The sequence below is a fragment of the Passer montanus genome, unplaced genomic scaffold, assembly GCF_014805655.1.
Source record: "Passer montanus isolate IOZ18808 unplaced genomic scaffold, ASM1480565v1 scaffold15, whole genome shotgun sequence".
Classification (NCBI taxonomy): Eukaryota; Metazoa; Chordata; class Aves; order Passeriformes; family Passeridae; genus Passer; species Passer montanus.
Window position 1 is genome coordinate 13,181,162 of NW_024362051.1, and position 25,913 is coordinate 13,207,074.

Sequence of the window (25,913 nt, forward strand, 5' to 3'; positions counted from 1 at the left end):
TGGCACAGCTCCAGGGGGAAGTGTGGCAGGAGGGATGGGGCCAGCAGGGCATCAATGGGACATACCAACACTTGGTTGTTGTTTAACACCTTGAACCAGAGCACCAGCAGCTTCCTGAGCACATGGAAAGGCAGGAATTGTCTCCTGCCATGGTGCCCCCAGGCAGAGAACTGCCCTGTGCCCCACTGTCACCCCTGCCAGCTCCAGGAGCATCATCTCAACCCATTGTTTTTGTGCTGCTCCTCATCACATTCATCCCAGCAGAATAAACCAGGAGTGCCCACCAGCCCTTCCTGGGCTCCTCAGAGCAAACCTCACAAAATCCCAGCCAGGTTTGCAGCCTGGCAGGGAGAAAACGAGGAGCATCAGTCCCTGTGGAGCAGCGTGACCCTGTGTGGTTATCCAGGCCCAGCAGGCTGCAGCTGGGCACTGGGAACCTTCCAAATGTGCATTTTCAACGAGGACAGAGATGCCAAAGAATAATTCCGGGTGTGGCCACATGGTCCAGTGGAGCAGCTAAAAAAATAACGAGCTCGTTTCAGCCCCAAAAACGCTGTTTAAACAACCAGAGCTGGCAATCTCCCAGATCATCCTCCGAGCACACTTCCTTCCAGGAGCAGGGCCAGCCTGCAGAGCGTTCTGCCATCGAGGCAGGCTGGTGACATCAGCAGCTGTGTGTGAGCCGGGAGCACCCACACCTCCTGCTGCTGCTGCTCGGGGCCCTGTGGGTGTGCAGGGAGCAGCCTGGAGCAAACATCCTGTTTCTAATGATTTCCTCTGCACAAGAAATCCAGGGACTTCCTCAGCCGGGGCAGCTGGGGGGACACAGGGTTCCTGTGCCACATCAAAGCTTCCACACATCCACCATCAATGTTTCAGTCTCCAGTCCATCACAACCACCCCAAAAGTCACTGGTAGCTCCATCCCTGAGTTATCTGAGCCACACAATGGAGTGGCAGCCACAGGCAGAGCCCCCAACCCCAAATCAACCCCAGGCAAGGAGCTCAGAACCCCCTGGGCTCAGTCCCAGCTCCACGGGATGCTCTGGCTGCACACACAGGAACAGATTTGGGCAGCTGGGTTGAAAGAGAAAGGAACTTGCTCTCACTACCTCTGAAAACCTTTGGGACAGTTTAAATAAAACATGTTTAACAAAACCAAAAAGGCCTGCATGCAGACACCACAAAACCTTTCCTTTTCAAAAAACCTTTGCAAAAGGCAACATTAAATTGAAATTTATAAGAGAATGTCCAATCAAGTTAAAGGGTGGACACTTCGATTTTTCCCATGGCTCATCTTAATCCTGTGTTCACCACAGCAGGATCTGGAAGCATTTTGGGTCTGACAAACCAGGAGCAGCCTCTCCTGCCCAGGTACCTAGGTGCCCCCAAGGTGGCACAGAGACCCAGCTCTCTCCTCCCACCCTGGGCACGACAGCTCCTGCCTCCTGGGCGTGTCTGAACGCCTGGAACTTTCTATATGGCTAAAACAAAACCAAAAACCACACATAAAAAGCTTATCTGGGGAGATAATGTCACCAAACACTGCCCAGTGGCCAAGGGTGGGACAGCTGCTGGCCCCAGCAGGGTTTGGCTCTTACTCACCCCGCTGGCATTCAGATGGCAGTGCCCACAAACCCTTCCCTGGCAGAAAGGGCCAGGGGGGTGGAAAACAAAAGCCATCAGCTGGGAAAGCTGGGGCAGCTCCTGCCAGGGCTGCCCCTGGGTGCCAGGCACTGCCCATGGGCACTGGTGGCCACCAGAGGCCCTGAGGACACACCAACACTGTGTTGTTGTTTAAAACCTTGAACCAGAGCACCCACAGCTTCCTGAGCACATGGAAAAGCAGGAATTGTCTCCTGCCATGGTGCCCCCAGGCAGAGAACTGCCCTGTGCCCCACTGTCACCCCTGCCAGCTCCAGGAGCATCATCTCAACCCATTGTTTTTGTGCTGCTCCTCATCACATTCAGCAGAATAAACCAAGAGTGGCCAGCAGCCCTTCCTGGGCTCCTCAGAGCAAACCTCACAAAATCCCAGCCAGGTTTGCAGCCTGGCAGGGAGGAAGTCTGAGGACAAGGGATGCTGGCAGTCTGAGGACAGAGCAGCCCTGGGTATTAGGTTCTGTTTTGTCAAGCTAGGGTTTTATGAGCCCTTAAAAGGGAACCTAATACACCCAAGGATAACTTAGCTATTACCTTTGGAGGTAAATCATGAGCAGGATGGCTTCTGCTGCAGTGTTAGAAACAGAAAGGTTTAACAAAAGGAAAAACAATAAACAGAAAATCCGAGCTAGGTACAGAGGTCTGCTCCTGGTAGAAACACCTTCACAAAAGCCTCATGGTGCTTTTGTTCTCTCCTTTTCTACCTTATGGCCTAGGTGGGACTTTTTGGCTTCTATCCAATTAGGTGACCCCAAGGTTTTAGGGATGTCTCAGGGGTCCTATAAGGTGGCTTTTCACCTGATCATTGGGAGAAACTTCTGGGCTTCCTTCCTTTTTTGGGGGACAAAGGCTAGTTTGCCCCTCTCTCACGGGGGGCATCCTCCTACACTCCTTCACCTGGGCTGGCAGTGGTGCCCAGCCCTGGAGGTCAGGGCTGCCTGCAGGCTTCTCCTGGGACTTTGCTGCTCGTGCAGTGCTCATTAGGGAGTTTGGGGTCCCAGAGGGGCTCCAGAGCTCCCAGGGCCATCCCTGTGGGGGGGTTTGTTCTCTGTTGGTGTTCTGAATGTCTGTGAACACACACGTGGCTATGGGGAAATGCTGGATGTGGGTCTGCGGGACACCCTCATTAAGGAATCTCATTAAGAGCCTTCAGGAGTCATGGAAAGGGTTTAGACCCCTCTGTCCATCATTTGTGGGACTGTTGTGTGGGCAGGAGGGGGAGATGGGAGAGTTGGAACACACATCACATGGTGGGAGATTGCAGGGGCTGGGATTGTCCAGGCTGGCTCTGGGGACATCCCGCACACATCACATGGTGGGAGATTGCAGGGCTGGGATTGTCCAGACTGGCTCTGGGGACATCCCAGATTTGGGGTTTTATCTGTCTTAACAAATTAGTTTTAACTTGGGGGTCCAGTGCAGGGTCAGGACCTGGACTTTGATCCTGCTGGGTCCCTTCCAGGATATTCTGTGATTCTGTGACACCATGACAAGAACTGCAGCCCCCAGTGGGCACAGGGGGCCATGCCCCCAGCACCCAAATGCCCTCAAATCCACCCTGCCTGGCCCAGAAACAGCCCCAACCCCCAGCACAGCCCCAGCCCCCAGCAATTTCCTCCCCTGTCTGCATTAGTAGGGCTCACGTTGTTTGTGTGGGCAGCTGCTGGAAGCCACAGCATCCTGCTGCCACCCCCGGCACCCACGTGGCTCTGCCACGTTTCTGGGGCAGCTCTGAGGTGTCCTTGTCACCCACAGTGGAAAGCACCCCCAGCACAGCCTTGTGCTGGCACACAGGGGTTGTGGAGACAAGAAAAGCAAAATTTGATAAAGGAAACCATGCTGCACTTGCAGAGAGCTGAGGAAGGAAATGCTGTCAGGTTCCCTCCTTGCCACCCACCACACCTGGTCCTCCTTCTCTCCATCCAGAGTGTGGAGCTGGCACAAAGCTCCCGGGGGTTTGCTGCCCCTGGCAGCAGTAATTCCCACCTGGGTGTTTTCCAGATTGGAGCAGGGCATGGAAAAGGAGTGTCCCAGCTGGCCCCAGCCCTGCTCAGCAGCAGAGGGCTCAGCCCTGCTCCTACAGGGACACTGCAGGGACACCACAGTGCTCCCTGGGCTGAGCTGGGACGGAGAGGAAGGAGCCAGATGTGCCCACAGGGATCCCCAGCAGGGCAGGGCAGAGCAGGCCTTTCCTGGCATCACCACCCACTTACAGGAAAAGCAGACAGGAATCCTTCACATTCAGCAAAACCACCACAAAGGGAAAAGGGAAAGAGCCAGAGGAGCTGGGGGCCCTGGGAGCACACAGGGATGAGCTGTGAGGCTGGCAGTGAGGGGCACAGAACAGCTACAGGGATCCCCAGATATGAAACCTCCCTGCTCCAGGAGCTGTCCTGGCATTCCCCAGGCTGCCTGGCCTGTCCTCACCCTCTGTCCCCATTCCTGGCCCTGCCATCACTCTGTGTCCCCATCCCTGGCCATTCCCTCACCCTTTGTCTCCATCCCTGGCCATTCCCTAACTCTGTCCCCATCCCTGGCCATTCTCTCACTCTCTGTCCCCATCCCTGGCCATTCCCTCACCCTTTGTCTCCATCCCTGGCCCTGCTTTTGTGAGGGAAGGAGAGGACACTGCTGATGCTGGGCAGCAGCAGCATAAGAGGAAAGAAACCCCCTTAGGGTGAATTTTACAAAGCTGCTCTTTTTTTTTTTTTTTTTTACAAAGCTTGCCAAGCTTCCTGTGCCAGCACTGATGAAGGTGAAGGTTTTGCCTACAAAATCTGGTGCCACCCTTCCTCTGGCAGGCACAGCTTTCTTGCTGCTCCTCTACCCAAAGCCAGGCAAACACCTCACACCATGCCCTGGCCCTGCAGGAGGAGCCTCATGTGGGAGCAGCCCCCAACCCAAAACACCCCCTGGCTTTGGCACAGGCACAGCATTTCCTTTCAGTGCAAGGAGCCCAGGATGAGGCTGGGGCTCCTGCAGGCTCCTCACACAGCCCACAGCAGCACCCTGGCACGGGCACGCTGCCCTGGCATCCCTGGGGAGCAGCAGGACATGGCCCAGACCTGCCGTGAGTGACAGAGTGGGATCACACCAGGGCCAGGCTGGCTCCTTGGAGAGCCCAGACAGCCTCCAGGGCTTTGGGTCTTGACTCAGAGGCAGAGGAGGCCGAGCAAGGCCAGGAGTCCCCTTCCTGCAGCCCTCAGGCCTGGCTCGAGCAGGGCAGGAGTTCCCTGGCCCTCATCCACGCTGGCCGGGGTCATTCCAGCTTTTCCACCCCATTCCTCGGGGTCAGGGGCAGCCAGCAGCTCCCTCAGCACACCCAGTCCCACACAGCACAGGCTGTGCACAGAAAGGCCAGGGCAGCAGCTGGCTCTGTTCTCAACTCTGCTCATCACCACGGCACCGAGAGCACTCTGACAAGGCTGGAACATCTGGAGCAGGGCCCAACGTCCACACAAATCCCATGGAGGGGATGATCCCAGCCCAGCAGCACTGGCTGCAGCAAACACAGAGCACAGCCACCCCAAAAAAATGGTCATTTGTGCAACAGCCTCCCAGAAAAATGATGGCCACAGACTTGAGGCCCCATCCCGAGACCACGGCGAGCCAGAGGCAGCCCTGCACAGACTGGACACAGGCAGCAGCCTCCTGTGTCCTCCAGGATTCCAGCAGCTTCTGCACAGCTCAGCCGTGGCCTGGCTGTGCACAGCTCCTCCCCAGCCTCACTCATCTGCCAGGGATTTCCCCTGCTCCCAACCTGAGTCACTTGGCTCCATCTCCTGTCCCCACAAGCCCACACGTCCCCTGGGCTGAGCCCAGCAAAAACTTGGGACACATTTCTACTTCCCAGGACTGAGAAAGGGCCTTCAGCTCCTGAGTGACCCAGACAGCAGACACAGAGCCAGCCCTCACTGATGGGAGGAATACAGGGACACATCCAGGCACAGGAACCATATTTAGTGAGGGTCAAGAGGCACATCCTTTATCTGTGTGACATCTGAACCCAAGTTCTGGTGGTTAACAGTGGAGCTACGCTGTCCTGGTGGCTGCAAGAGGAGGCAGGATAAGGAACGTGGGATCAGAGCTGCCAGGAACAGATCAGAGTGGGATCAGATCAGAGTGGGATCAGAACCTCCAGGATTCCAGCAGCTTCTGCACAGCTCAGCCGTGGCCTGGCTGTGCACAGCTCCTCCCCAGCCTCACTCATCTGCCAGGGATTTCCCCTGCTCCCAACCTGAGTCACTTGGCTCCATCTCCTGTCCCCACAAGCCCACACGTCCCCTGGGCTGAGCCCAGCAAAAACTTGGGACACATTTCTACTTCCAGGACTGAGAAAGGGCCTTCAGCTTCTGAGTGACCCAGACACCAGACACAGAGCCGCCCTCACTGGTGGGAGGAATACAGGGACACATCCAGGCACAGGAACCACATTTAGTGAGGGTCAAGAGGCACATCCTTTATCTGTGTGACATCTGAACCCAAGTTCTGGTGGTTAACAGTGGAGCTACGCTGTCCTGGTGGCTGCAAGAGGAGGCAGGATAAGGAACGTGGGATCAGAGCTGCCAGGAGCAGATCAGAGTGGGATCAGATCAGAGTGGGATCAGAACCTCCAGGAACAGATCAGAGCTGCCAGGAACAGATCCGAGTGGGATCAGAACCTCCAGGACCAGAGCAGAGATGCCAAGAGCAGATCAGAGTGGGATCAGACCTTTCAGGGGCAGATCAGAGTGGGATCAGAACTGCCAGGAGGAGATCAGAGTGGGATCAGAACCTCCAGGAGCAGATCAGAGCTGCCAGGAGCAGATCATAGTGGGATTAGAACCTCTAGGATCAGATCTGAGCTGGATCAGACCTTCAGGGAGCCTTTCTCCTCACAGCACAGGGATGTGCAGGACCACGGGGGTGGATTTGGGGAGCAGCCCCTTGGCTTTTGGAGCCCATTTGGTCAGATCTCCTCTCTCCCTCCCAGTGGGGCTGTGCAGAGCAGCTGCCTGAGCCTCCCTGGTATCTCCCCAGCCTCCCCTGCTCCCACCTGAGTCCAAGGACTGAGTTTACACCGTGGAGCAGAGGGAGGAGGTGCTCACATTCCTCACCTTGGCACCTTCCCCAGCAGCCTCTGCCCACTGCTCTTCACCCCACACATGCCAAGGAGCACAGGGAGCACATTCCGCCAGCCTGGCTCATACACCACCAGATGGGCTCAACCCAGAGCAGGGCTCAGCTGCTCCTGCTCTCTGCTGGGGGCTGAACCACAAAATCCTTCCCAGCCTCATTCCTAGAGCCCCACGGGGCCGGAGCACCACCAAGACAAAAGGGGACAACACCCAAGGGCCACGGGGAGCTGCCAAAGCCACCAGCTCCGGCTGCAGCCGGCCCTCAGCAGCCACCAGAGAGGGCACAGAACAATCCAGAAGCCACCAAAAGCCTCTTGGCTGCCCCAGAGCAGCACAAATGTCAAAAGCTGGCCTGACATGGCAAGTATGCTGTAGGTGGAAGTGAAATAATTCCCTCTCTGTAAGAGAAGGCTCCCAGCTTGCCAATTTTCCCTCACGGACAAGGACACCATTCAGAGACTTAAAATATAATAAACCTTTTCTGCCCCCTTTTCTGGACAAAATAACCTACAGAGAAAAATATTTGAAATCAGAAATGAAAAAAGGCTGTCCCCATAAGGGGTGGGGGGAAGAAGATGCAGGGCAGGAAACAAGGAACACAAAGTTTAGGGAGTTTCAGAGTAAGAAAAGTTTATGGAGAACAAAGTCAATACTCCTGGCGAAGTGCAGAGCTCCCTGCTGATCTTAAGGAAACTGGGGACGAGTTCTCCACATTTAAATCACTGCAAGATGACAAAATGTTTCCTTGGACTACCCCCCACAGATGGCAGAAATATTCCCAACCCTACTGAAATTTTGGCAGCACAACTTGAAACTCCTTTGAGTTCAACCAAATGGTTTTGATGTTGCAAAAAGCATCTTTTGCTGCTTGGAGGGCTGTGAGTGGGATCCCTTTTCTCACCCAGTTATCAGCATTTAGAGGCCACTGAGTTCACTTTGTTACGGGAGGGGAAGCAAAACTCCAAGAATCATTTCAGATATAAATAGCAAAAAAAAAAGGAAGAAGTTGCTGCTTCAGTGGGAAGATTCCTCAGCCCCAAGTGCCCCAAGCCTGTGTCAGCATCTAAAGGAGATGATGCATCTCAGAAGGGCAAAGCTCACTGGGAGAGCTGGAGTTTGACCCAGGACAAGTTTCTTGCTGGATTTTATGAAGTCAGCATTTCCAGCACAGCCCCGAAGCCTCACCTGGCCACGAGGACAATGCAGTGAAGGGCTGGCAAAGGGCTTGACAAGTTTTCCACTCCTGCCTGGCATTTCCCTAGAAACAACCACCACTTGTCCTAATCATCCCCAGATTGCCAGCACAGGGTGCCTGGATCCATCACACAACCTGAGTGTTGCTGTGTCACAGTTTCTGCGAGGGCTTTGAAGTCAATGGATCACTCCAGGCCACGAGCTCTGCAAAAGGACGTCCCTCCCTCCCTCCAAATGACAACTTTCAGGCTACATCTGAAACAGAACAAAGTTTAAACCTGCAAGCTATCCCTCCTTGCAGGGCTTGGGCTGAAGCTGGGTTTCAAGGCGCTGTCTCCTATCCACGGGGAGTTCATAAATATTCCTTTCTATGCAAACACTGCTCCTTAGCATTCCCTTGGAGATCCAGCCAAGTGGGAACGTGGCTTATTGCAATTCAGTCCTAAACAAAGTTTTCAGGTGCTTTGAAAACTGATTTGCCTATAAGGCTTCTTGTCTGCTCTGCTTTTCTTTTCATGAAACTCCGGCCTCACGTTGTAACCCTGCACTGGGACTCAGCACCCAGGACTTATTCCCAAGTGCCATTTCCCCCCGGGGAAACTTTAGGCAAATCCCTGTCTGTGCCTTCACTCTCAGAGCCAGGATAATGACACCAGGTCTTTTCTAAAGCATTCCAGGACGTGCAGATGACAAGGCTGTGCAATCACAAGGAATTATTACGGCCTCAATAAGCTCTTCATGCAACGTTATCCTGTGCAAAGGGTGGCAGACAAAGGTTTCTGTTCTCCTTTGGGCTGTCGTGTCAGTACCTGTAGGAGCACTCTTGAACTCAGCTGGGCTGTGGCAATTTGCCTGATACATAAATCATTTTGGGGGTTGCTGAAAATCACTCAGTTTCCCTCTGTTTTAAGGGAAACCCCCCAGTTTTACCCAGAATAGGATTTACAGTCACTTGCCAGGAGGCTGAATGCTGGAGCTCACGTTCACAGCACGGAGGGGGCCCGTGGAACCTGCTGCCCAGATTTCCAGCAGAAGAGGATTTAGACCTCCAGGCCTTTGGGAATGGCCAGGCAGAGAGAAGGGAAGGAGGATGTCACCCAGAGATGTGACCCACAGCATCCCAGCTGGCAGAGACACGGCCCCAGAGCTGGAGCAGGAGTGACCACCCTCTTCAATTGTGCTACTCTGAGCAGCAAACTGCTGACCCTGGGAATGCAGCAAAGTGCCAGAAAGCCACTGGGCTGCATCACTTTTTCCACTTTGCAGCTCTGGCCAAGCAGAGGAGCTGCCCCTCAGGACAGGGAGGGGACACTGTGATGTCCCTGCTGCACTCCCAGCTCCCAGGGCCAAGCAATGCCCTGTCCCGATGCGTGCTGATATCTGCCCACACCTGCTCCTCTCCTACCCACCCTGCTGAAGTCCCTGGGGGTGTTTTGCAGTTCTGCCCGAATTCTGGACTGGTAGGAATTTGGAAACCGGTCCAGCAAACCCCACCCCCACGCTGCTTTTCCCAGCGGGGCTGATCCTGCAGCAGCTCCCGAGCCCTGCGTGTCCCAGGGAACTGCCAGATCCGGGAGAAATTGGGATTTATGTTCCTGCAACTGGGACAAGGAGCAGGGGAAGGGATTGTTGTTCCTCCAGGACGCTGGTGAGCTGTTTAGCAGAGTTTGGGATCTCTTTGTTTTCCTGGGTTTTCCCTCGGCTACACTCGAGCCCCGCAAGCCACGAACAACAAAGTTCAAGAACTTCTGGGGGAAGTTTGGTACAAAGCTCCAGGAGCAGGAGGCCAAGTAGGAAGGGCTGCAGCTCTGCTGCCAAGTGGAGCTTTAAAGGGACACAAAGAGCCATGGGATTCCTCGGGGACTGAGGGCTGAGCAGCCTGGAGAGCCTGCTCTGTCCAGCATGCACACAAACAGATCCCCACGGGCATCCAGCCAAGCTCAGGCTGCTCACCCTGCAAGACATCCCTGCAAGTTGTGATAACCTCCCTGTGCTAAGGAAAGCTGTGGGGAATCTGAGCCTGCTACCAGCTCCCTTTTCTGTTTGTTTTAAAGAAAAGGTATTGCCAGCCTCAGAGAACCAGAGGCTGCAGATGCTTTACATAGCCCAGCAGTCGAGTGCATGGGATAATGAACATTTCTTTATGCTACAGGATTTTCAAGAATGCCCAAATCTCCAGTCAACATCCATATCAAAGGGGGAGCAATCCCAAAAGTCCCTGGCTGAACAGGTCAGGGCCTGCCCACAGAAAATGCAAAGGGCTTTTTTAAGGCGAGTACAAAGAGCAGCACAGAGCTGGAGTCTCTGTGCCAGCTGTAGGAGTCTGTACCCACACAGGAGAAACCCTAAGCTGATTAAATGAACCATTCCCCCATGGCCCAGGCAGGCAGGGTTACCTGCACGGTGCAGCAATCCCTGCTTTGATCTCCAGGAAACGGCTGTTTATTCAAAAACCCCTTTTGCCATGGCAACTGAGGGGCAGGGAGAAGCAGGGAGGGGGAGACAATTCCCCAGGGCTTCCCTGGAAAAGCTGTCCCACCACCAGCACAGTGCTTCAGCACCTGGTGCCAAATGAGATTTTAATGAATTTCTGGAGATTCCTGCAGACTCTGCTGGAGCATCTCAGGCTCCTGGGTTTCCTGCAGTCCTGCTGGGGTGGCTGGGCACAGCCACCATCCCCTGGGAGCAGAGGGTTCCTGCAGGAAAGGTCAGGATCTTCACAGCAAACTAAACTCTCCTCCCCTCTGTCTTATCACTGCTCTGGCTGCGGGAGGAGACACTCGGAAACAGCAGAGGGGCTCAGCAGCAGCAGATCAAAAGTTCCTCCCTTCCTCTGAGGTCTCAGTCTGGTTTTTTGTTGTTGTTTTGGAAGGGGGAAAAAAGGACTCCCAAACACGCAGCCCTTGAGAGGGACACAAAACACAAGAGCTGTTGTTTTCCTTTCCCATGTTGTAATAATTATCAGTGAAAATTCTGTTCAAAGCAAGCAAACCCCCTTTCAGTCCCATTCCTAAGCCACAAATAACTTTTAAAAGTCCATTTTAAAAGCTGTGTTATATTGGGTGAGGGGGATTTGCTTCTGTGTTTCCAAGTCCTGCATCACAGTGCAGGAAAAGAGACTTTAAAATGTGTCCCAGCCACAAAGACTCAAACCACACTCTTTAAAAGAAAGCATGAGAATCTCAGCTTTCATTCAGTGCCCCCATTTCCAGCAGCCAGGATTTATGCAAAAGAACATGAAATGCCACGGGGCTTGTAATAAAAATAAAATAAAATCCTGAAAGCTCCCACCAGGGCAGTTCTGCAGCTTCTCTGGGCTGTTTTCAAGCAGCACAAGACTTCTTGGCCTCTGCCACGAGCAAAGAAAAGGAGGTGGAGGGGGATGGAATGAGATAGGAGCTGCTGGCAGGGCACAGCCTCTCTGCAGAGGATTGAAATGCCAAGGAAGTTCATGCTGGACGCTGTTACCCTGCCAGATTTATTCCTGGGAACTCACTGGGGTTCTCCCAACCCTTGCTCACAGTGGGCTTTGCTCCATCCCACACAAGAACTGTGGTTTTCTTCCTTTTACACTTGATGCCAACCAGGTATAAAACGCAGAGGAACTCTCTGGTTTGTGCTTTCCTTCCAGTGCTGTGGATTTCTGAGCAGCTGCAGGAGGATGAGGCACTTCCCCTTGCACAGAAAGGTCTCTTGCTCCATAAATATTTCATGGCCCCTCCTTGCTGCTGGAGCACAAAGCCAGAGCCTGGCAGAGGAGCCACGGGGACCTGACACAGCTCAGGGGCAGCAGGAGGGCCAGGGTTCCTCACACATTTCCCTTGTGAACTCAAGGAAAGAACAGCCAGAGTGATTTAGGAAGAGCTCTTCTCAGGCTGAGCCTGCTTGTGGCACTGTGAATTATTCAAGAGCCAAAGAGCTGCTGCCACCCAGGAGCTTGGGCACATCTGGACCTGCTCACTTGGAATATTCTCTTTCCATGCTGGGCAGAATATTCTGCTCACTTGGAATATTCTCTTTCCATGCTGGGCAGAATATTCTTCTCACTTGGAATATTCTCTTTCCATGCTGGCTGTGAGCAGCAAGGAAGCCACAGTGGGTTTCTGACCAGCCAGGCACCCCCAGAGGTTTTTTCCAGAGCCACTCTGGGAATCCAGGCACCCACCATGCAAATGCTCCAGGAAAATGCTGGTTCAAAAACTGCACAGACAGAAATGAGGATGGGATGTGGGCAGAACAATAAAAGCTTCTGTTTATATTTGGATGCAAATTTTCCCCAGCAGCACTGGTCACCAAGAGGAGGAAGGTTTTGACTTCAGGGAAAATCTGGTAGGGACTGAAAGCCTTACAGAAGTAAAACAGCCTGGCTTAATGACTCCCCTCCAAGCCAGGAAAACACTGGAGCATTAATAAAACCAGCCTGAGCAGTGAAATGCAAATGCTACTCTAATAATGAAATAAAGAGAAGGATCCTGCTCCCAGAGCAAGGGCTGGGGCTGTAGGGTGGGTTTGACAGAAGCCCAGGTCCTGCCCTGGTGGGGGAGCCCCAGACAGGAGGCTCTTGTTGCAGAGTTTAATTTTAGCAGGTCCCTGAGCTTGACATCACAAAGCCCTCCCTGGACAAAGGAACTCTGCAATCCCCTTTCCTCCAGGAAGGAAGGAAGGAAGGCAAAGATTCCCATGGCAGGGAGGGGGTGGGGAGGGGGCTGACATTTCAGAGCAGGGAGGTGAAGCCAGGAGAAAAGTGTGGCAGATAAAGCAGCCTCATCTCTCACCCTGGCTCAGGGAATGTTTGCCTTTTTACTTTAGCTCAGATTAATCCTGCTGCACTTGCAATCCATCCAGATCCCAAGTCCCCTCCTAGGAGGGATGTTTGTCCTTCCCTTCCTTAGCAGAGTACATATTTACCTTGTTCTTTAACATACCCAGGGCTCAGAATCCATCCAAAATACCAAGTGGACAACTCAGCTCCCTCGAGACCAGAAGACAGAGCAGAAACACTCCAGCACTCCAGGCTGGGTGTTCAGAGAGCTCAGGAGCTTTAGGCATGGATTTTTAAAAAAGAAAACACGTGCTGACAATGCAAAAGGTGCCTGCTGAATGAGCCCAATAAAACATCCCTCTCCTGCACTGCTGGACCCAGGGATGAGCCAGACTGGGATTGTGTTATCCCAGCTCAGCCCTCGGCACCACAGGCAGGGACTGGCAGCTCAGCTCACACCACGGCAAGTCCCAAAAGCTGAGATCTCTTTTTTTCACTCTATTAAATTTACTCAGGGAGGCCACAAACGTACCTGAAACTTTAAAAACAGGAAGGAAGAAGCACCAGAGCTGCTGAATGCACGCTTTGCCACTCTCCTGACTTCCATCAGTTCAAGGAGGAGCAGATGAACTGAGGAGGTGGGTTTGGAAATCCTCCTGCTCACCTGCTTTGCACAATCCTCCCCCGGGCACAGAGGTGAGTATGCAAGGGCTCACTCCCTCAGCTCTCCGTGCCCTGCACAGAGCACAGGAAGGTGCCTTTCACGCTCAGCTTCCTGTGCTGCCAGGCACTCAGAGAGAGCAGCAGGCAGGGGAAATAAAAATCATACATAAACCTGCTGGGCTAGGGGAGAGAGCTCAGGAACCTGCTGTTCCAGCCCTTGCACCAACCCACTCCTCTGCATTTTATGGCCCTGCACCTCAAGAGTGGAGCTCTTGGTGCCTCTGCACTGCAAGTGCTGAGCCCCAAGTCCAGAAAATCACTTGGAAGAGTCACCCTTCCAGCTGGTGTTTTAAAAGAGAGGGGAACTTATTGGTGATGCTTTTTCTACCTTTTCAAAGCCTTAATGGTGGAAAAAAACACAACTCCAACTTCCCTGTGAAAGCCCTTGGCCTTCCCTTGGGTTTTTACCAGCTTTAGTTAGAAGAGAGTTTGGTGATAAAGACAGCAGGGAAAATCCAGACCCTGAGCACAAAGTGAGCTCATGACTCATTTCTGATGTTCAAGCAGCTCCAGGGGTTTTGCTTCACCATGAGCAGCCCTTTGAGCAGGGTGAGGATGTCCCATCCCACCTGGGCCAGCCTTTCCCATGCCATGCCATGCCATGCCATGCCATGCCATGCCATGCCATGCCATGCCATGCCATGCCATGCCATCCCATCCCAGCCTTACCCAGAGTTTGCCATCCCAGTAGAAGGCTCCCAGCAGTTTGACGATGTGGGGGTGGTCACAGGTGGCCAGGATCTCAATCTCCACCATGTAATCCTCCAGCTCATCCTCGCTCTTGGTCTCGATGACCTTGGCAGCTGCCAAAGCTCCTGTTTCCTTGTTCTTGGCCTGGAGGGACAAACCAGAGTGAGTGCAGAGAGAGTGAGGAGAACAACATTCCTGCTGCTCCAATCCCTGCTCGGCTTGGCTGGCCCCAGCCATTCACCAGGAGGGAAACTTGCAGGGGCATTTCTGCTTGCTGAAGCTGCCCACAGCTTCAGAGTGGCTGGATCCTCCTTCCTCCCTCCAGGCTCCAAAGCCCAAACCACCTCCCATCACAGGGAGATGGAAACTTCTAGGAAAGGAGATGCAGCCTGTTGTTTGTAGCATGGGGGGAAAAAAGGAAGCAAGGAAACCTCAAAGTGCAGAAGCTCTCTGATGATACCACAGGTGAATTTCTAGAAATCCTGAGTGTCAGATAATCCAGCCAAGATCTATCTGAGGGTGCAGCCAGGAGGGGATGGCACTCTGCTCCCAGGGACAGGGACAGGAGGAGAGGGAACGGCCTCAGGCTGGGCCAGGGCAGCTCAGGGTGGGCACAGCAGGAATTTCCCCATGGAAAGGGTGCTCAGGCACTGGAACTGCCCAGGGAGGGTTGGATCCCCATCCCTGGAGTGTCCCAGGAAGGGCTGGGGGTGGCACTCGGGCTCTGGGCTGGGGACAGGGTGGGGATGGGGCACAGCTTGGATTTGATGATGCTGAAAGCCTTTTCCAACCTCAGTGATTCTGTGAGTTTGTAAAATTCACAGTCCAGAGTGACCAGGAGATGTGTCACACGTGGCAGAGGGGTGAGACAGGAGCTGCTGACTCAGGAGCATCCAGACATTCCCAGAAGCTCATTGAGTCAGCAGCTCACCCACTGCTCCCCACGGACACAATCCCACCTCCTCCCCCTTTTTCCTGCCGTCTCCCCCAGCCCAGGCTGCCTCTCCCCCAGGGAAACAATTCCCACTGTGGATGGAAATCCTGCAGGAGCCGGCCAAGCTCTGCTTGTGACCTTTCTTCCCACTCTGCAGTTTACATCTCTGTGTTTGGAAAACCTGCAGGGGAGCTTACAGAGGATTAATTCTTGCTGTAAACACCACAAACCCCTCTGAACAGCTTCCCACAGCTTGGGTGACACTGTCACCACGAACCAAGGGACAGGCTGGGGAGGGCAGGAAGGAATATTGGGCAAATCATTCAGCAGAGGGAGGAAAATGAGGGATCTCTGCTGTGTTTTGAAGTGTTGCTGCATTCCAGGAGCTGGCAGGGACAGCCGTGTCCTTACCACAGGGGACAAATCCATTTCCATCTGGGCTCGCTGCCCAAACGCAGCCCAGCAGCTCCTGCTGCTTCAGGAGAAATTAGGGCGTTTCAGGAGAAATTAGGGGGTTTCTTTAGCTCAGGTTGGCTGGGTTCTCACCCAGCCACCACCAGATGCTCTCACACAGAGGGCAGGGCAGGGGGAAACGTGGAAGGAGCACGGGGAGAGGCTCAGCCCTTCCAAACGGGAGCCAGAAGTGCCCCACTGTGTTTGCTCTGCACTTCCAGAGCTGGGAGAGCTCCAAGGAGGGGAAGTAAATATTGTGAGAAGAGGTGGGGCTTCCCCTGGAGCTTTGCTTCCCACCGGCAGGGGCCCTGCCAGCTCAGCCCCTGCAGGATGCTGGGGCCCAGCAGCACCTGGAAAAACCCAGGAGCAGAGCACGGAGCTGGGCTGGGGTCAGGGTGTGCAATTCAGGCTGCAGATTGTGCTGGGAGGGACCACAGCCCAGCCTGGCCTGGCTCGCTGCTATTGCCACACCCCAGGGGTCAGCAGCCCCTGCCCAGCTGGGAGCCCACCTGGTGCCAGCTTCACAGGAGGCCAGGACACAGTCACCTCTGAGCTGGCCAGAGCAAGAGTCCACAGAATCACACACAGAATTCACAGAATCACACACAGAATCACACACAGAATCACACACAATCACCCACAGAATCACACACAGAATTCACAGAATCACACACAATCACAGAATGACCAGGTTGGAAGAGACTTTCAAGATCATCAAGTCCAACCCAGCCCCAACACCTCAACTAAACCCTGGCCCCCAGTGCCACATCCAGGCTTTGTTAAACACCCCCAGGGATGGTGACTGCACCACCTCCCCGGGCAGCCATTCCAGAACTTTATCACCTTTCTGTGAAAAACTTTTTCCTGATATCCATCCTGTATTTCCCACCCTTCCCCATGTCCCCAAGCTCCAAAGGGAACACTTTCCATGTCCCACGTGCCCCCAGCTGGCCCAGGGAGGTCCCAACTTGTGCACCCAGAGGAAATGAGAGCAGCAGCTCCAAGGAAAAATGAGCTCAGGACATCACCACCAGCACTGTGGAGGCAGCAGGCTGACACGGGCAGGGGTGGCACAGGGATGGTGTGGGCATGACCCTGTCATAGTGTCACTGCTGCAGCCAAGGGCACTTCCCAGAAAGGACCAAACTGACCCTTAGGATGGCAGAAGAAGCTGAAGTAGGAAGGAGATCATGGGGTGAACAGGGGGCGTTGGAAAATGATCTCCCCTGTAGTGCAGAGGAGACTCTGGCTACCCCACCCAGCAGCTTTGGGAGGACCAGCACTGGGACAGGCTGGGCACTTCATCCCTCCCTGAGGTGTCCGTGGCCCTTCTGGGCCCAAATTCCAGCTGTGCTGTTCCTACCACACAAGGCAGAGGGAGATGCCCAGTGCCTGGCACGGGCAATCCTGAACCGAGCCCAGCAAGTCACCCTGGGCACCATGAAAGCTTTGGAATTCCAAGGATCTTCTGCCCCTTTCTCTCCATCTGCTCGTCCCCCATCCCAGCAGCCTCCCAGACTAAAACCCCAAGAAACTTTTGGATGCCAGTTCCATCTTTTAGCTCCTCCACTCCTGGACATTTCAATCCCACGGATAATTTGTCCTTGGGGTGTTAATTAGCACCAAAACCAAAACAAATCCGGGCAGACAGCTGCCAGCATGGTGCCCAGGAGGTGCTGCTGAACTCCAGGGGGTTCATTCCCATCATTTAAACCCCAAAAACCCCTCGTGGCCACCAGCAGCCCCTGAGCACGTCACCGGTGACAGGTCGGTGCAGGAGCAGGGCTGGAATGTGCATTCCACAAATGTCACATAAAAGTTACTCAGTAAACCACTGCCAGAGAGCCACGCCAGGAGCCAAGCAGGAAACAGAAACAAGGGAAAGGATCTCCCTGCAGAGCCCTGCAGCAGAGTGGGGGCTGGCCCTGCTCTGGCCAACCCTGGGAATGCCAGGAGACAGGGGATGAGCAGGATCGCTCCTGGAAGGCACCGAGGGACAGCACTGCTGGGATTGTGGATTGGAGGGGTCAGAGGTGCCTGCTCAGGTGACAGAAGTGGCTCTTTGGCCTCTGCCTGTGACTCACCCGCAGCTATTGTGAAATGCAGTGTGACAAACACAGGAACTATTTTAAGCCCTGAAAGAAGCCACCAGAGGAAGGCTGGAAGGTTCAGGACGGCCAGTTTCTAGGTGAGGCAGAGGAAAGCCCTCCCTGAACTCTCACTGGCACAAAAAGCAGAACTGAGAGCCCCAAGGGCCTCATCTCAGCTCCTCTGCAGCCAGCACCTCCCCAGGCCACGGGGCCATCCTTCACAGGCTATCAAGCCACCACATTTTTGGTGTCATCTCTTCTTCCCCTCCTTGCCAGCCGTGTCCCCATGGCAGGAGAGCTGATGGTTCAGATGTCCCCAGGTTAGAGCCCCACAAGGAGCCAGGAGGTCCCGGGGTGCTGCATTTGGGGGGTGGTAGCTGGCCCTGCCCCACCCCACTCCTGCTCTGTGGCACTGCTCCCTCACACCATTCCCAGGGATTACATAACGATTAATTACCTCCTGATGAACCTGGCCTGAGCTCCCTGCATCAATAAACAAACACAGAACAGGCAGGCTCGAGGCAGTGCTGCTGGTGGTGTCAGAAAATCAATGGGAGATGGAATGGAGACAGGCTGAGAAAGTTGGGGCTGTTGAGCCTGGAGAAGCTTTGGGGTGACCTTGCCTGAAGGGCCACAAAAAAATGGAGAGGGCCTGTTCCTCAGGAATGGGAGTGACAGGACACAGAGAATGGCTTCACACTGACACAGCAGGGCCAGGTGGGATTTTGGGAAGGAATTGTTCCCTGTGAGGGTGGGCAGCCCTGGCACAGTGCCCAGAGCAGCTGGGGCTGCCCCTGGATCCCTGGCAGTGCCCAAGGCCAGGCTGGATGGGGCTTGGAGCCACCTGGGACAGTGGAGGTGTCCCTGCCATGGCAGGGGTGGAATGAGGTGAGCTTTCATTTCCCTTCCATCCCAAACCATTCCATGGCTTCCAAGCCCATCAAGCCCCCTAGAACCATAAATGAATCCTATCTGGGGTTTTGTTTGAAACTCTGGATTCGGGCCTTGTGCCACCAAACAGAGCAGCTGGTGACACATGGCCAGGGGACAGCAGCACAGCCCTGGCCCCACAGCCCCACCACTGCTGCTCTGGCAGCTGAGGCAACATTTCAGCAAGAGGGAAGGGGAAGTGGCTTATGAAACACCCCAAAAACCATTAAAAAAAAAAAAACATTAAAAAGCAGAAATGCCTTCCTTTGGTTGTACGAGCTGAGGGCAGGAAAGCAGCCCCACCAGAGAGCTCAGCTGCAGCCACAGCCTCGTTTCTGGGTGGGCAAACAAAAGTGTGACCCAAACACCTCTCGTGGCCTCCTCTCAGCAGTGGCCCGGAGAAGAGGAGCCCACAGAGCAGCAGAGCTCCACGTGATGCTCCAGAGCTTGCACCCAAAGAGGCACAGCGAGGGGGCTGGGGCTGCTGTGCTGGAGCCACCCACGAAACCAGGCAGAGCTGCTGGGCCTGGCTCAGCGAGACATGCAAATAAACTGGGCTTGAGGAGAGGGAATTCCACCTCGACCCAGCATCTTCTGCCTAAAACCTGAGAGCACCAAACATCCTTCAAATCCCTGGAAGAGCAGCGTGCTCCAAGTGAGCAATCCTGGCCCTGTCTTCATTCAGACAACGCCACAACATTGAAACAATAAAAAAATATAGAGGGGGAAAAGCCTTTCAGCCAGTTCTGAGTTTCCTAGCAACTTCCTGCTAAAAACCTGGTGCCCAGAGGGCTGTGGGAGCAGGGGCTGAATGGCTGTGGCACCCAGAGCCAGGGAAGGGCTTTGGGCTGGCACTGGCAGGTCTGGCTGGCTGGCAGCCCTCCCTCTCACTGGGCTGGAAAGCATCAGCTCAGCAAGGCCCTGGCAGGGGAATAAAACACTCAGCTCTTCCCTGTCCCCAGAGCCCAGGGCTGCCAGGGTGGCCCAGCACTGCTGGCACTTCCCTTGGCAGAAGGAATTTGGGGCAGGAGCAGCAGATCCAGGTGTGAGGAGAGCCAGCAGCAGCTGCTGGGCACAGCCTCCTTTCTCTGCCTCCCCAAATTCCACAGAGACCCTGGCAGAGCAAAGAAAGACAGGAGGGACAGGAGGTGAGAAATGCCAGCAAGGCTCCCCTGAGCTGCCTGGGAGGTGACCCCGAGGTGCTTTTCCCCAGCCAGGAGAGAGTCAGAGGATGCAGCAGGAACAGAGCCACGGCTCTGCTCCATGCCAGGGACACGCTGCCCCTTCCAGCCCCGTCCTGGGGTGGCACTGCCCTCGGGGGAGCTGCCCCCTCCCTTCCCATGGGAGCAGAGCTGTGCTTTTGCTCTCCTGATGAATCTCTGCTCTCTCTGGATCTGGGGACACAGCACAGCCACCCCCAGGGCCCCTGGGGACACCCAGCCACCTGAGACTCGCCAGGAGAACCCCACATTTACGGCAGCACCCCATGGGCAAGAAAAAGAACCTTTTTCTCCAAGGAAACTGGATTCTCAGGAGACAAAACATTTACAAAGTCATGAGATGTGCAGGGAGGAGTTTTTCTGAGCCACGTGCTGAGGGTGAAAGGCTCATCTGAGCTCTCCTGCAGGCAGCTGCCCACAGCTCCCACTGGCAGCAGCACTGCCAGGATCTGGGCTGTGCCACTGAAGTCATTGCCCAAATATTTAGGCCATGGAGAGCTGTCCCTGTCCCCTGTCACACAGAGACAGCCGCAGAGCACAGGGCTGCAGCAGGGACAGAGCATCCCGCCTTTCCATCAGCTGAAAGTGAAAAGCAAGTTTAAAGTTCAGCCAGGGTTAACATTGTTAAACCTTCCCATTCCTCTTTCCCAAGAGAAAAGATTTTAAGGAAACCCTTTAGCAGCTCTAAAGGACAAGACTATGATCTGATCTTACATTTCTTGTAGCCAATCAGCTCAAACTTCCCCTGTTTCTGTTTTCCTTCCTTTTTCTTTTTCAAAGTTAACTCAGCAGATTAACATCTCTGTGTGACACCCTTTCCAGGAATTAAAGTGTAGAATCACAGAACGATTTGGGCTGGAAGGGACCTTAAAGCTCATTTCATTGCCATGAGCAGGGACACCTTCCACTGTCCCAGGTGGCTCCAAGCCCTGTCCAAGTGTCCCTTGGGCACTGCCAGGGATCCAGGGGCAGCCCCAGCTTTCCTGGGCACCCTGTGCCAGGGCTGCCCACCCTCCCAGGGAACAATTCCTACCCAAAACCCAGAGCTGAGCCTGGATCACCTGAGCCACCCAGGAGTGCTGCAGGCTGGGCTGATGAGCAGAGCCCTCTGCGATGCCAGGGCCACCCTGGTGCCCACCAAGAGCCCTGCTGCAGGCAGCTGCACAACCCAACAACCAGCCTTTCACACCCCGGCAAAGCCTGCACAGCCCCCAGGGCAGCACAGCACCCAAATTCGCCTTTTTGAGCGTCCCTGGGAGGGGAAAGGAGGACCAGGCACAGCAGAGGCGCTGCTGGCTCGCTGTGCGAGGGCGATTTGGAGGGATGAAGTGAAGAACCCCCTCGGGCAGCCTGTCCCCACCCTGCCTTATCGCGGCCACTGTCCCCATCAGCGGCGCTGGGCAGGGCAGATAGCGCCGCACAAGAGGCACAGAGCAGCAAAACAATCCCAGGAGAGAGGCAGGAGGGGCTCTGGCCGTGCCCCTGCCAGCCAGGGCTCTCCATGCCCACTGGGCATCCCTCCCCGGGGTTCTCCCTGCGAGGGTGAAGCAGGGAGTGCTCGGTTGGCAGGGCTCAGAGGGGATGCAGGGGCTGGTTTCACCCTGAGCATCTTCCTGAGAGCCCAGTGCCACTGTCCCTCCAAACAATGCCAGCTCTGAGGTGGCAGCACAGATCCTCTGGGTTTAAGGGTGGTATCTTAAGTGTCTTTCCTGGAGAAAAACTCTGCCTTTTTCTTTTCTGACATGGTAGCACAGATCCTCTGGGTTTCTGGGTGGTATCTTAGGTGTTTTTCTAGAATAATAACTCTGCTTTTCTCTTTTCTTTTCTGAAGTGGCAACACAGATCCTCTGGGTTTATGGACAGTATCTTAGGTGTTTTTCCAGGAGAAAAACTGGTTTTTTCTTTTCTGACATGGTGGCACAGATCCTCTGGGTTTATGAGGAATATCTTAGGTGTTTTTTCCAAGAAAATAACTCTGCTTTTTTCTTTTCTTTTCTGAAGTGGCAGCACAGATCCTTTGGGTTTATAAGTGGTATCTTAAACGTCTTTACAGGAAAGTAACTCTGCTTTTCTTCTAAGGCAGCTTGGGAAGGGTCTGAGTGAGGAACTTTTACAGGCTCCCAATCCTGGGTGGGCTGGAGCCTTCCCAGGCAGGCACCCACTGACCACAGCTCCCGACTGCAGGGTTTGGGATCATCCACTTAACGAGCTTTGGATGGGCTGGTGACAAAGCCTGGTCACCTGTGGGTGCCACCACGTCCTCAGTGGACCTCTGGCCTTGCCAAGACCACGGCATTCACGGAATCAGAGCTAGAAAGAAACATTTCCTCCCCACCCCCTCCTGCTTTTCAGCCTCATTACCCTCTGTTCGACTGGTTCCTCATGCAGGCAGATCCTCTTTTACTGCAAAAAGACTTTCTATAAAACCAGGGAAATCCCAGTCCCAGTTTCTGCTGGCTGCAGGTTTTTTTAGGTTTGCCGTGTAGGATCCAGACTCCACTAGAAATTTAATTATTTTTTAATTAATATGTATTTAAATGAAGCCTGTCCTACTTTTGGGAACACTGTGAGAAGCCAGTTCAGCTTTGCTGAGCCCAGGACACAGCTGCAGACAGGATCCCATGGGGCAGGAATACCCCAAATCCCTGAACCCTCCTTCACACCCAGCCTCACAAAACCAAATCCTGCTAAACCCAGCCCGTTTTTCCATCTCTCCACACCTCACTTTCTGCCAGGTCTGACTGCCCAGAGAACAAAGCCCCGCTCAGAGCTTTCCAAGGGGACACAGCAGATGGCACACGGGGCAGGATGCAGGCACAGGATTCCGTCACCTCCCCACGCTTCCGGGCGTGGAAAACGGGCAGGAACTGCACTCCAACATCCTGAAAAGCCTGCAGACACTCAGCCTCGCTCCAAGCAGTGCCTTTAGGCAGAAAATCAAACTGACTTTGGGGTCAAGAGAATGATTCAAGTTGTTCACTGGGTTTTGGGCGCCTCTGTTCTCCCGGAGCACAGGTGGGTTATTCAGCTGCTGGGTTATTCTGCAAATTTTGGTGGGTTATTCTGCAATTTTTGGTGGATTATCCAGCTGATTTTTTGACAGCTGAGCAGCACAAGAGGGCAAACCCCTCCTTCCACATCCCACCTTACACTCATCCGCACCCATAGATATAAAAAAGCAAAAGGAGACAACAAAAAAACTTTAGGTGAAGGGAAAATGTGTCTCTGGTTATTAATCCTAAAATAAGGATTAATAAGGATTATTAATCCTTATAAAAGAAGGATTTATTGTCCTAAAATAAGGATTTACAGCACAGCACCCTCAAATAATTCAGGATTCTTAAACGAACAAACAAAGTTTTGGATGAGAATTCAAAATCCAGCCATGACCTTTTGCCAGATGGAATGGAGAACAGGTGGAGAAGAGATCAAAGCAATGGAGAAGTGAAATGTTGCTAAACACAATAAAGTAACCCTTTGATTTCTGGCACGATGTTAAACCTCACCCTGCCTAACAGGGTTAAAACTCCACAAAAGCAAAAATTTGCCTGAATATTCAAGTTCCAGGAATGAACTTCTGGTTGTAAACACACAGTGTCCACTGGGACGTTTTCATTCTCACTTGGGTCAAAACAGGGATGAAAGGAGCTGGAGATGAGCTGTTATTGCCTGACAGGCTGACATTCTTTACCTACAGTCATAAAGTTACTCTGACAATGGTTTTCTTGTGAGGCTGGGGTTAATAACTGAGGCACTCAGCTACAATAACCAAACCAGCCACCTCTAAAGTAGCTTTATTCTCTAAGTCACCTACTTTGGGTACATTATACATGTTTAAAATAGAAAGCAATTAAATAATTATTTAAGTTTTCCTTTCTCTCAGAGGCTGCTGAAGCTATTTTACACTGTTTACCTGGCTCCTGTCACTGTTTGAGAAACTTGAGCAAATAAAAGCAAGGAATCATCCAGGAGTGAGTGTTGCTACACACAAATGTGTCTCCAATGCACCTCCCAGAGCAGAATGACAACAGAATTCTACTGATGCTGCTTTCAGAAGGATAAGGAGAAGGGATTTAAATATAATTTTTTTTTTAGGAATTGTGTTTAATTAGGATCCTTCACTAAAAAGTTTCACTCAATGGGTATTTAGCACTCAGTTTTTTAGAGTTTCTGTCAAACACAGTGACCGAGATGAGAAATAAACCCGAAATCCCCCTGTCCTGACCCGCAGTCACCTGCCTCCCTTCCTGCCCTATTTATTTCCCATTTTTCCGAAGGCAATACTCCTCGTTTCACTCAATGGGTATTTAGCACTCAGTTTTTTAGAGTTTCTGTCAAACACAGTGACAGAGAAATAAACCCCAAATCCCCCTGTCCTGACCCGCAGCCACCTGCCTCCCTTCCTGCCCTATTTATTTCCCATTTTTCCGAAGGCAATACTCCTCGGGTGATGTAACGAGGCCATCGGGCCCCAGCTGCCAGTTGCCACCCCCATTCCAAGCGGCTCCTGTCACACAGGTGTGCCCGGGAGCTCCGGGCTCAGCCCTGCCAGGACACGGGACAGTTCCGAGCAGGGACAGCGGCAACGCCGCGGCTCCGCAGGGCAAAGTCCGGGGAATCTTTGCTCCTTGAAACCCCCGTCCCTAAAGGCCGGGGTTAAACATTCACAGCGCCGGACCCGGCTCCTCTCGGCCCTCCCAAGTTTTCTGCCGGCAGCAGCGGCGGGGACACAAATCCCCTGTCACCCCCGGAGACTGAGAGAACTCGGAGACAGCCCTGGAAGCGCCGACTTCCAAGAAACCTCCCTCCATTCATTGCACCCGGGCTTGGCAGGGAGCGCCCGGCTCTGCTGGCAAAAGCATCGCTCTGGAAACGGGCGATTCGCGGCGACAAAAAGAAAAAAAATAATAAAAATAATGATAAAAAAAACCCAACCACCAAACCAAAACAAAAAAAAACCCCAAAAAACCAAAAAACAAAACAAAAAAAAAGGGAAGAAAGAAAAAAAGCAGGAAGCTTTCCCCTTCCTCTCCCCTTCCCGGAGCGCTGCCCCGCTCCCCGTGCCCGCCCGGCTCCTCCCGGCTAACGGGATGCGGAGCCGGCCCCGCTGCGCCGGGGCAGCTCCGAGACCGGCCCGGCACCGCCGCTGCTCCCGGGCCCCCGAGCACCCACCTTGTAGACTTTGCCGAAGGCTCCATCTCCCAGCTCGCCCACCACCTCCCACACCTCGCCGGGGTCCAGGTCGCGGCGGACGTGCTCGTATTCCTTGGAGCGGCGCTTCTCGAAGGCGGAGAGGCGCAGGATGCGGCGGAAATTGGCGAAAGCCATCGCGGAGCGCGGCCCCGGGAGCTGCGGAGCCGCCGCCCGCTGCGGCCCCGGGAGGACGGAGCCCGGGGAGCGGCGAGGCGGGACCGGCACCGGGGCCGCCTCCGGCCGCGCACGTGGAGCCGGAGCCGCTCCACCTGCTGGGCTGGGCTGGGCTGCCCGGGACAGAGCCATTGGCCGCCCGAGCCCTCCGCCCGCCCGGCCGGCACCGCCCCGCACGGCCCGGCTCGGTCCGGGTAGGGCACGGCACAGACAGGGCTCGGTCCGGGCACGGCACAGACAGGGCACGGCCCGGCTCGGTCTGGGTAGGGCACAGACAGGGCACGGTCCGGGCACGGCACGGCACAGACAGGGCACGGTCTGGGTATGGCACCGCCCTGCACGGCCCGGCTCTGTCTGGGTATGGCACAGACAGGGCACAGTCCGGGTATGGCACGGCACAGACAGGGCACGGCCCGCCCAGACTGTCACGGCTCATCCCGGGCACGGTTCAGCCCGGGTACGGCTCTGCCCTGGCCCGGCACGGTTCATTCTGGATACGGCCCGGCAGTGCCCAGCCGCGTCAAGGTCCGCCCTGACCGGCACGGCTCAGCCCGGGTACGCTCTGCCCAGTCGTCGTGGCACGGTTCAGCCTGGGCACGGCTCGGCCCCGTTCTGCCCGTCCCGGTGCATCGCACCACGGCCCAGCCCGGCTCGGTTCGGCCCCGCCGCGAGGGGATCGCAATCCCGAGCCAAGGGAAGCAAACCCGGGCCAGGCGGGCAGGGAAGGAGCGATGTCCCCGCTCGGCCCGCGGCATCCCTGGGGCTGCGTCCG

The 25,913-nt window shown here is 54.5% G+C and overlaps 1 protein-coding gene across 1 annotated transcript in view; it reads right to left on the reverse strand.

Annotated features, from left to right (window-relative positions):
• The window catches only part of STK10 (serine/threonine kinase 10), a 45,273-nt gene extending 20,052 nt beyond the window's left edge, over positions 1–25,221 (reverse strand). Inside the window, exons 1-2 of the mRNA XM_039701402.1 lie at positions 24,947–25,221; positions 14,127–14,291 (exon numbers count right to left, since the gene is read on the reverse strand). Of these exons, the coding sequence (XP_039557336.1) occupies positions 14,127–14,291; positions 24,947–25,102 (321 nt within the window). The 5' untranslated portion in view covers positions 25,103–25,221. The remainder of the gene's footprint in view (positions 1–14,126; positions 14,292–24,946) is intronic.
• Positions 25,222–25,913: the final 692 nt, after the last annotated feature.